The 12,544-nt window shown below is 43.6% G+C and overlaps 1 protein-coding gene across 1 annotated transcript; it reads right to left on the bottom strand.

Moving 5' to 3' along the window:
• Window positions 1-3,317: 3,317 nt before the first annotated feature.
• htr1b (5-hydroxytryptamine (serotonin) receptor 1B) lies at window positions 3,318-7,559 on the bottom strand (the record flags this gene model as incomplete). Its single annotated transcript, XM_083632992.1, has 2 exons — window positions 3,318-3,456; window positions 6,427-7,559. The coding sequence occupies 2 exons, from the start codon at window positions 7,557-7,559 to the stop codon at window positions 3,318-3,320; spliced, it is 1,272 nt and encodes a 423-aa protein (XP_083489118.1).
• Window positions 7,560-12,544: the final 4,985 nt, after the last annotated feature.

Below are 12,544 nucleotides of genomic sequence, written 5' to 3' on the forward strand. Positions count from 1 at the left end.
GGCGGTGGGCACTCGAGGACATGCGGACGGGCATGCATTCCTTCAGCGTTCACAGCGTCCCAGGTGGGAATCGAACCCAGGACCTTCCAGCTGTGAGGCGACAACGCTTACCACTGCACCACCGTACCCCCTGTGAAACAATAAAGCTGTTAGGCAAAGCTACATTCAGTGAAAGCATATTTTATAGGTTCATTATCCTTGTGTTCAGGCTCACTAGATACATACAACAGCGATGCCTGTCCTTCACTCCACAACAGTATATTGCAAACCAGTAATGCAGAACACTGCGCTTGTAGGGTGAAGTTGGATGTGTGATTAATATGTTTGCATGCATTTTTTAATCATCCAGTGTCAATAATGGGAGACTACTCTGCAGTTGGAGGCACTGTTTGTTAAATAGGCCATGTCATTTCTTTGGTTACACAGAAATATAAACCATGTTTGTCAAACAACAACAGTCTTCCTGCATAAAAGATGAATCTCCATTATGGAAAACCCTGCTGCTCTATAGCCTCCTCTCCTCACATTCAAAAGGTCTGTGTGACACTTACACTACTAGCCTATGTGCCTCTGTCTGTGTGACACAGTCGCCTATGTGCCTCTGTGCCTCTGTGCATGTACACCATGTACTTACATGGTGTACCATGGAGCTTCTTGTTCAGAAGCCCTGTTCCTGCTTTTGAGAATAAGTTTTCTATTTGTATTGACATAATTATCACAATTTGATCTGTATTTAACCCTGAAGTGCCATTAAACATCTACCTTTCAAGGGCGACTTAGGGCTCTATCGTCGCAAAGGCGGTAATTTTGCATTAGCGCTCGTTTTGCGCTGGAATAGCGCCGTGCAAAGCCCTAATTGTGGGCGTCGGCCCGCTGCACTTGGAGTCATCTCGTGCAAACCTCCATATAGGCGTATTTATGCCCAAAACAGTATTCACATATTTTATTTATTTGTTTATTTGGACGGGACAGTGCAAAATTAAAGAACACAGAAACCACAGAACAGATAGTAAAACCTGGAACATAGTAAAAGTGTAAAAATTGCCGGATTTAGCACAAGGCTAATTTCCATCCGTTGTCCCCAAAAGTGTCACAAGTGTGAGATCATGTCCACTCCCCTTAAAAGCCACAGTGTCACGTCTGTGACAGCAGCTTCTTTCTTGCTGAGTGCCGTGGGCAAGCAGAGGGACAGAGTGAGAGAGAGAGAAAGGGAGGGCGAGAGAGAAAAGAGAGATGGGGAGAGCGAGAGAGGGGGAGAGAGAGAGGGGGGGGGGGGGAACGAGAGAGGGCAGAGGGAGAGAATTGGAGGATGAACCAGTTCAGATTCAGATAAACCATTAGAAATTAATTTAAGCACCAATATGTAAGTGTGGGCGAATTGACACAGCTTCAGAATACAGCCCGCACCCCTGTAGTTACATTATAAGTACAGGTGTGGTACTCTGTAATTACCATATGAGTACAGATCTTGTTGCCCTGTAGTTACACTATAAGTACAGTCTTGTTACCCTGTAGTTATACTATAAGTACAGTCTTGTTACACTGTAGTTACACTATAAGTACAGTCTTGTTACCCTGTAGTTACACTATAAGTACAGTCTTGTTACCCTGTAGTTATACTATAAGTACAGTCTTGTTACCCTGTAGTTATACTATAAGTACAGTCTTGTTACCCTGTAGTTATACTATAAGTACAGATCTTGTTATCCTGTAGTTATACTATAAGTACAGTCTTGTTACCCTGTAGTTAAACTATAAGTACAGTCTTGTTACCCTCTAGTTATACTATAAGGACAGATCTTGTTACCCTGTAGTTATACTATAAGTACAGTCGTGTTACCCTGTAATAATACTATAAGTACAGTCTTGTTACCCTGTAGTTATACTATAAGTACAGTCTTGTTACCCTGTAGTTATACTATAAGTACAGTCTTGTTACCCTGTAGTTATACTATAAGTACAGTCTTGTTACCCTGTAGTTATACTATAAGTACAGTCTTGTTACCCTGTAGTTATACTATAAGTACAGTCTTGTTACCCTGTAGTTATATTATAAGTACATATCTTGTTACCCTGTAGTTATACTATAAGTACAGTCTTGTTACCCTGTAGTTATACTATAAGTACAGTCTTGTTACCCTGTAGTTATACTATAAGTACAGTCTTGTTACCCTGTAGTTATACTATAAGTACATATCTTGTTACCCTGTAGTTATACTATAAGTACAGACTTGTTACCCTGTAGTTATACTATAAGTAAAGTCTTGTTACCATGTAGTTATACTATAAGTACAGTCTTGTTACCATGTAGTTATACTACAAGTACAGATCTTGTTACCCTGTAGTTATACTATAAGTACAGTCTTGTTACCCTGTAGTTATACTATAAGTACAGTCTTGTTACCCTGTAGTTATACTATAAGTACAGATCTTGTTACCCTGTAGTTATACTATAAGTACAGTCTTGTTACCCTGTAGTTACACTATAAGTACAGTCTTGTTACCCTGTAGTTACACTATAAGTACAGTCTTGTTACCCCGTAGTTACATGGTTATTTGCGGGCTGTATTCTAAAGCGTTACCAAAACATTTGACTCATAGAGGACTTGCCATTGTCCAGTGTCCTGTCTACGTAGGCCTATCAGTGGATCGTTTTTTCCCTTCAGGTTCTCTAAGAAGAGAACAATGCTCACAATGCTGAGGAAGGCTTACGCCGAAACGTTCATTGTCACTGCTGTTGCTGCTTGAAGGTATTAAAACAACCCAAAAGGATTTATTTTGAGTGCTGGTTTTTTGTCCTTCTCTAAGAAGAGAAACAATACATTTGAGAGCATGTCAACATTGTGAATTTGTGGGCACAGCCTTCATATTATTCCAGTCAATTCTGGGATGCACATGCATGCCAACCCTTTCTTCAGTCTTGAAATATAACTGCCGTAGCCGCAGGAAAGCCTGGAATATATTTATTTTGAATGTTTGCCTGCTCAGGCGCAATCATCTCTCATGCATGACGGACCATGCGAAAATCCAGCCATTCTCCACTCAGCACCTGTGTGCATGCGTGTGTGTGTGTGTGTGTGTGTGTGTGTGTGTGTGTGTGTGTGTGTGTGTGTGTGCGTGCGTGCATGTGTGCGTGCGTGCGTGCGTGTGTGTGTGTGTACAAGTCTGACAGTTTGAGTCATTTCCGTGTGTTGACAGTAGGAGTCCTTTCCGTGTGTGTAGAAGTTGTTGGTGCGAGGCGACTATTTCCATAGGCCAGAGGGGCATATCCCAGGTGACGCTGCCTTCCACTGTTGTTCTCCTGACTTACTGAACTGTTACAGCTCCAGGCCATAGATCATGTCCTCGTAGATCATGTCCTCGTACAGGCAGGCAGCATAACGGGCCAGAAAGGGCAGAGGCTGAAGATGGTAGAGTTCACACCTCAGTGAGAATCTCAGCCAAAACTGATACTCTCTGAGCAAGGAGTTTAGAGGGAGAGATATGAGTTTTCTGCATGTGCTTCGGGAAGTTGTTGGATTTCATTTTGCCATCATCATGATGTGCTTGATGGAATACTCTTACACATAAATGAACAAACCTACGTATGTGTGTGTCTGTTTCATTTTCCTCCGACACCGTCGGCCTCAGAACATATTTGGCACGGGTACCGGCAGGGGTCCGGAGCAGACAGTGACTGGCCCCACAGATTTTTTACACATAATTATTATAATTACATAATTAGGGCCGACTAAATGGGCAGAAATGTCTAATTAGTGGCCAAAACGAAAGAACACAAGTTCAGTACCATGGAGAGCTCCATTCATTAGCTACTGATGGAGCACACCTGAACAGAGTTGGAATCAGCCAGGGAAGTGGATTATGAGAAAGCCCTCTGGGGAGAGAGGAGAGGCTGTATGCCAACTCTGTGAGCGAGGCCTGACTAAATGGCCAGTGATTGTGTGCTCCAACCGGTATGTCTCTTTATTTTTTCATGTTGTAACACTGTACAATAGTTACAGCATAATTGATAATACTGAGCACAGTGGGAGAAAATATGTGTGTTAAGTACCAAATGAGAGTCAATAAATACTGAGAGCTGTTACAGCTGTATTTGAACACTGATTTAAAACCAGGACTACGTGCATGTAGCAACCAGACGACTTCATGCAACTCAAGCCCATTCGAGGAAACGACATCTTTCAACAGCCCAAGTTTGGCACTGATGACATCACTGATGACATCTTCACTGATGACATCGCTGATTACATCCTCACCGTTTCAACAGCCCAAGTTTGGCACTGATGACATCACTGATGACATCATCACCGTTATCCATTCCTGATTGAATCAATGAATGAATGAATGCCTGACTCACCCCAAAACGGCTTCTCTTGACCGTGCGCTGCGCGCACATGGTAAACACAATTTGACCACAGGATGGTGCACATTCAGTCAGTGATGTACAGTGTACCGTCCACTGACTAACACCTGTAAGGACAGATATCAGCTTAACCGATCTTACTAGAACTGATATATTCTACATTTTCCATTAAAACCCTCATTCGAAGAACAAATGCACCAAACAAATACTTGGAAGCTTTTATTGCACAGCATCTGAATGTGAATGGATTCCAAACACTTCCCAAACAATATATTTCACATATCAATGATGACAAATCCCCAGCCTTATTTTTGTACCTCTCCAGGCCAGGATCTATTATGTAATTCAATGCAGTGTGGCATGAGATGGCAAAGCATTTCAGACATGGACATACTGTAGATACACTTTAAATATAGCAGCAAATAGTAAAACAATGCAATGTTTGTTCAGCAGAATTGAACTTATTTATCATCAGCTTGCTGCTCTGTTGGGCAAATATCACCTACAGTAAAGACAGCCTGTTTCTTTGTTTCACACCGATATTGTACAATTTTTTTTCTTACTGGCTGGTTCAGGAAGCAGACGGTTTGTTTATTGACTCTTTTCAGTTGCATGTGCCTTTCGAAATGGAAAAAAGATAATGTGAGCCTGAGCCATACAGAAGCTGCTCATACAGTGCTCACAATCCAAATGTATTTCTATCTTATCCTTATCACTTCTCCAACGAACATATCTTGCACCCAATGCAAGGGCAAGTGCAAAATCTCTACTGGGTCACTGAATCCTTTGATGTAGCCTACTGACCCCGTGGTAATTAAAATTTAAAATGTGAGATTTTGAGTGCTAGAAGCAAAGATTTTTCAGTTGCCCTTGCACCCTATGAGTTTTCAAGAAGAAAACAAATAAACCATTTTACACATTAATGCAAAAAACAACCTTGATATAGTCTAATTTAAAAGGGTAGTTCACATTTTTTTAAGTCTAGCCCTATTTGCTACTTACAGTACCAATGATGATGTTGATTGGTAGAGTTATTTCTCTGCACAATCCATGCTGTTTCTCATAGCTCTGGAAAATTGGGCAAAAATGTATGCAAGGTCATGCTCCTGTATGTATAAGCTGACTGAAGCTCACTAAAATGTCATCCACGCAGTGCACACAAAGTAGGCTCAATTTCAGTGAGCTTCAGTCAGCTTGTACATACAGTACAAGACTATGACCCCATTGACCTTGCATTCATTTTTGCTCATCTTTCCAGAGCTACTATGAGGAACAGTGTGGATTGTATTGAGAAAGAACCCAATCAACATTATCATTGGTAGCAAATAGGGGTACACTTTAAAAAATGTGAACTATCCCTTTAACCAGCACCTGACAGCTAAGGGAATACATTAATAATGTACTTTTAACTTCCAATACCATCTCACACACATGGCTACTCGTGGTCTATAATAGGTTAGTTGCCATGGGGGATTACACCTATGTGCCACTTCAACATGTGTTCCAAATGGGAATCCATGCAGAACACAGGTATCTCATCATTGAATTTTCTACACCACAACAAAGGAGACAGGCCATCTCGAGGCGCTATTTATCTTAACAAGTTCAACCAACTGTGTGGTGTGTAAAGTTGGGGTTTTGCGTGCAACAGCCCCACGGTATAAAATGTCCATATTCACAAGTGTTTCATATTCAGTACAATATTAAAAACTTGTTTTCCTGAAAACAAGTCTAAAAATCTGAAAATGAATAATTTGGCACATCATTCAGCTTGAAAATTACTTGATTTATGAAATGTGTTGATTTGCCCATTTCAATACCCATTTCACCCTATTGGCAGATTTTGTTCAGTTAGATAAAATTGTTTCTTCTTTTTTTTCCTCAGTGCATGATTACAAGGGTTGCTTGTGTCGTATCACATCCCAGACATAGATTGCAGACCAGTTGTTTATGGTAGGCTATTCTAATTGAATTACGATAAGATTTTCCAGAACTTAATACTGTAGGCTATCGACAAATAAATAAATAAATCTCATTGGAGACTGAAGATACAGCTTCCCGACCTGCAGCATCTGAAGCGCACAAGTTTATTGAAAGCTTTCTTGAAGTCGTCATTGGACATTGTGTATATGATCGGATTGATTAGGGAGTTCAGATAGCCCAACCAGGTGAAAAAGTCAAACAACTCAGGATAGAAACAGATATCACAGGTCGCCACCACCAGCGTGTATATGAAAAACGGCAACCAGCAAATTATATAGGCGCCTAGGATTATCCCCAGTGTCTTTGTCGCCTTTCTCTCCCTGGCTGCTGAAATGCGCTTTTTCTCCAAAAGTGCGTCTGACACCGTTACTTTCACTTGGTTTTCACTCGTTGAAGAAGACCCGGTATTGCTGACTTCGTGCCTCCCGCACTGCGGAGAGCTCGTGCACCCCACCGATCCCGGGGAGCCGCTGGTGGTGACCAGGTGCGCTGAGGTGAGTCTCTTCCCCCCCACCTTGTTCGGGGACTGCTTGAGGATCATCTTGCGAGCCTCTACGTATATCCGTCCGTAGAGGACGATCAGCAGCGCGGTGGGGATGTAGAACGCCCCGAAGGTGGAGTAGATGGTGTAGAAAATATGGTCCGTGTTAACATTGCAGCTGGTCAGCTCCTCCGCCTTCACCTGCCTCCAGAACAGAGGCGGCAGCGAGATGGAGATTGCGATGACCCAGGCGGTGACCACCATCCCGGCCGCGCGTCCTGGCGTGCGCTTTTTTGAGTACTCCACTGCGTCCGTGATGGCCCAGTACCTATCCAAAGCGATGACGCACAGGTGGAGAATAGACGCGGTGCAACACGTTATATCTGAGGAGAGCCAGATGTCGCATATGACTTGCCCCAGTGTCCAGGTGTGAGTCACCGTGTACAGGACGCATATTGGCATCACCAGGATAGACACCAGCAGGTCGGTGATGGCGAGCGAGGCGATCAAAAAGTTGGCCGGAGTTTGTAGTTTCTTCGACTGGGATATCGTTGCAATGACGAATGCATTAGATAAAGTGGTGGCGAGCGTGATAACGGAGAGAATCGCGGCCAGGCTTATTTGATAGGCGAGCCTCTCCGCGCTCACGTCCGTCGTTGACGGAACTGTGATGAAAGTGCCGTTTGTGCCGTTCACCGTTTGGGTTGCCTCGACTTGCCCGGAGCGCTCCATCACTTTTTTAGTCACTTTCTGTCATAATTTTAGTGTGCACCTTTTGAGATATCTGAAATGAGAGATATGCAATTTTTCTCGGCGCAGTGGTTCATATCTCCATGGTGGCGCAACGTCCCCTTGCTGGTGCCATCTCGTCAGATAAATGACATGATTATTGAAGATAAAATATAGATTTGTTTCTTTCTCGTTGTCTTCCATCACATTAGTTGTGAATAGGTTGTTAGATGCAAAACAGTAGATCTCGAAGTAATATCCATTTCACTCGCAGGAATCCAAACTTTGAAAAAAGGACAAAGAAAAAGAAAGCCAACGGTACGTAACATAACGAATAAGATAGTCCAGGTTTGTATTAAAACGATTAGCAGTGGTGCATCCTGTAGCTGTCCCAAAATGGCAAAATGGCAGATAATGCGTAAGGGCAGAAGTTCTCGGAGGTGCGTCTCTTCGGGCCCCCTGTGGTTGAATGGAGAGCCAAGTCTTGGTTTTATACACACTGTATGACATCAAATTAGCGCCACAGTTTTTTTTCTTTTTTCTTTACTGAAGAGTAGGCTATCTGCTGGGTCATAGTGCCCACTGTCTGACCAGTGTTTCCCGAGCTGTGCCAGCGTATAACATTATAGCATCGCTTTGAAGACAACCCTTGTACTAATTCTGAGATGGAATGGAGGGAAGATTGATGATTACACACGTCCGCCTTGGGGTTGAATGCTGCCACTTTCCACACATGCATCTCATGTGGGAATTCAATTGCTCATTTAGGCTACTTGACACAGGGTCACATGTTGGGATAGCTTTGAACCTCTTGCAATGTGTGATGTAGGTTCCCAAGTTTATTCACTGAGGTTGGAATGGGGTAATTAGTCTATTGAATAGCCTAATAATATTACTAGCATTGATTTTTTTGTCGTCAGGAAAGATATAAATTATGCAGTCAGCCTATATGAATCCCACTCACATGTGCACAGGCATGCACACACACACACACACACACACACACACACACACACACACACACACACATACACACGCCGCACGCATGCGCACACACACACACACACACACACACACACACACACACACACGCACGCACGCACACACACACACACACACACACACACACACACACACACACACACACACACACACACACACACACACACACACACACACCAGGATAATGTCCATTTTCCTGCAGATTAATTTAAATTACTCCAAGTAATGAATTTGGTGTTACAGGCCATTTCCCCCCATCTCCAATGGCGAGCAATCACATCTCCCCCCCACTACTTTAATTCATTGCCTCATCAGAAAATTTTAATTGAAAATGCCTTGTGTTGTCACTTCCAATGCTTCCACTAAACACTCCCCGCAGATTCACACTTCCACCTGTCAACATCACTGCCTCACCTGGCTTTGCATAAGAACACAAATTTGTCATTTGACATGATGTTGTTGTGAGCCAATTTTTCAGACAATGCATACATTTTCCTTTACTATGTCTGTGACCCTTTCACAACCCAGCTGTGGGCCTTGCAGTTGGGAAATGTGTAGGTTTGTGTTGAATATGAAGATACAAACACAAAATGAAATTGCAGTGCCTTTGAAAGTCCTCGTGTTGTGCCCTCATCACCCCATTCCAATTGTTGTGCTTTTTGAAAACATTCTAAAGTGATGTATTATTATTTAAATTGTTCACAATCCCACTCGAGCTTAGATTAAGGGTGGGCTGCAGGGGGATTGAGGGCAGGGACACAGTTTCAATGGGGTGTAAAAATTGTTGTGCCTATTTGATTCACAAACAAATGATTTGCTTGAAAAGGCTTGCTTATCAAATCTAATAATTTGTCACTGATCTGGCATTTTAATCACATCATGCCCCAAGTGACAATGTTAATGAAATTCTAAACAGTTGGGGACTTTCTTTTCAGCACCATAGTTTTATGGGCAATAACCTTTATGAGAGTGGAATAACTCATCGACATATCAGGACCATGGACAGATCCCAGCTTTTCCTCCACCATACAAGCTCACATTCTCTTCTCTTACAAATATGTAACAGTTTGGTCTCAAATGTGGACATTTTGGACAGAATTCTTCACACACCACCCCAAAAGCCATATATATTGGTTAAAAGCTGAAAAAAAGTGTTTTGGGGGTTAGTTACACCTTAAGTAGCTATGGACACTCTGGAGTTACTTCCAGTCAGAACGGTAGCTTGGGGGGTAGCGCTCATTGTTTTGAATGCGGAGTTTCCCCCGCTTCCGGGTCCCCGTGCTGCCTGAAATAATATTTGAGATACCCGTAAACTTGATAACTCCGACTTAATAAATCTGGCATTGAACCAATTTAGGAGAACTGGGAATCTTGCACGCTACGCGTTAGATTCCTAAGATGGAGACTCTGGAGATGACGTGCCACTTGTCCTCTTCTCCCTACTTATACTCCCACCGCTCTCCCTAATTATATTATGTATATATATATATATATATATATATATATGGTATATTAAGATTAAGGAAATGTCTACTAATGTCACCCAATCAATGCTGATACTGTATGCTAATAGATAAAGGAGTGATGATGATAATACAGTGCATGCTTTGAATTCCTTAGTGTTAGATATGCAGTGTTTTGAGCAGACCGGATGACATGCAGCAGATGATAGAACACTCATCCATAAGAGACTTGAGACTTGACTTGGACTTGCAAAAAATACTTGTAAGCATCTCTTACATGCACGCACGCACATGCACGCACGCATGTGTGCGCGTGCACACGCACACGCACACGCACACGCACACGCACACGCACACACACACACACACACACACACACACACACACACACACACATGCACACACACACACACACACACACACACACACACACACACACACACCACATTTACAAGGTTAAAAAAGCCTTTCAGATCATAATTAGTTAGAATGTGTCAACGTGATGTGGGAGTGGTGCTACTTCTCTGAAGCGACTGCACATCAGAGGGCTTGGTGATATTTCTTCTATGTCCTGGAGCAATATAATAATTTATAAAGCACATACAAATACTTTTTAACACCTTAGAAAATTCCAGTAGCAATGTGCTTTTTCTGCAATCCCAGATAATTGCTTCCACAGCAAATGTTAATTAATTCTATCTGAGTGGGAGATGGTTGCTCCTTTAATTCATTGCCTTATCAGAAACCTTTAATTGAAATTGTCTCATGTTGTCACTTCCAATGCTTCCACTATGTAGCTAAAACACTCCCTGCAGATTCACACTTCCACCTGTCAACATCACTGGGCCTCACCGCTTTGCATAAAGACACATATTTGTCATTTGACATGATGTTGTTGTGAGACAAGTTTTTCTTTGTCTGTGACCCTTTCACAACCCAGCTGTGGGCCTTGCAGTTGGGAAATAATGTAGTTTTGTGTCAAATCCCCCCCCCCCCACCCCCCGATTAAGGATTGAACACAAATGATGGATGACATAAGCCAGTTTGAACTTTTATTGCTAAGATTGATTGCAAAGAAGGAATATCTCCTGATAACGTCACTCATTCGCCTGTGGCCCTCTGTAACCATGCAAGCTAAATAGAAACGACAGAGTGGAACAAGCTCTTCTGTGAGTTCATGGTTGTAGCCCTTCACTAAGCCCATAACTGCCTAGGGGGGCACGGTGGCTCAGTGGTAGAGCTGTCGCCTCACAGCTAGAAGGTCCTGGGTTCGATTCCCGCCTGGGATGCTGTGAGCACTGAAGGAGTGCGTGCCCGTCCACATGTCCTCGAGTGCCCACCGCCCGGATGGGGGCGTCAAAAGGGCCTTTCTGTGTGGAGTTTGCATGTTCTCCCCGTGCCCCCTGGGGGTTTCCTTCATATAGGAACCCCTCACCAAAACATGCAATATCCTGGTCGCTGAAGTGGTGCCTCCTCTGGTCGTTCGGAGGGAGGGGAACTCGTTGGAATAGCATGATCCAACCACGTGCTATGTCCTACCGGTGAAGCTTCCCCTGTCAGGTGAAAAGAAGCGACTGGCTACTGCCCATGTCTCGGAGGAAGCATGGAAACAGACACTAAAAATCTCTTAAGTGAGTTGGTTCTCAGGAACCTGAGTCTCTCCATCCTTATGACAGAGATCATGTCTGCCAACCACAGCTGAAAATAGGGTGGAGAGGGGGACTTCCATTCCTGCAGAATGAGTTTCTTGGCAACGATTGTCCCCTGTGTCAGAGATTGCTGCACAGCTGTAGGGAAGTTTGAAGAGGAGTCCAAGCAGCCGAAGATGGTGAGTTATCTCTCGTAACGGACAAGCCCATATTTTATTGTCACACGTTCTGCCTCCGGCTGAAGGGCTATCCTATAGGCCTTAGAGTACCAGTCAAATATTTTGGCCCAGAACTCGGTCAGCGAAGGGCAGAACCAGAAAGCATGAGACAGAGTGCCCTCCGATACACGACACCTGTCACATAGTGGTGAGACAGACGGGTAAATCCTGTGCAACTTATGGTTAGAATAGTGAAGACGGTGAGTGACTTTAAATTGAATCAGTTGGTGTCCATATAATGTCAGATAAGTCAATGCCAAGTTCCCCCTGCTACGCTTCTCTAATCCTCTTATGGCTCATTTCCACCACATTTTACTGCCCTGCACAGCTCGTCACCAGTCGGCTCCACTCGGTTCGGCCCGATGGATGTTCTGCTTCGACCGCAGATCATCTGCCCCCGCCCACCCCCGCCCACAGCTGGTCGTCATAGCGACCGCATATCTGTCCTTCGCTTATAGCCGAAGTAGGCTATAACATAACGTTACAATTAAATCCATCCACAGAACTTTTAAACTGTTTATGAAATACTGGTGCCTCTAAATGACCTACAGTGTACATGGGCAAATGTGACAATCGGCCAGGAGATGCATGTGCTGGAGCGGGAGAGGCGCTACAGACAGAGTGTGAAGCCTGTACCCCGGCGGCCTCTCACCAGG

The sequence above is a fragment of the Poromitra crassiceps genome, assembly GCF_964638095.1.
Source record: "Poromitra crassiceps genome assembly, chromosome: 3".
Lineage (NCBI taxonomy): Eukaryota > Metazoa > Chordata > Actinopteri > Beryciformes > Melamphaidae > Poromitra > Poromitra crassiceps.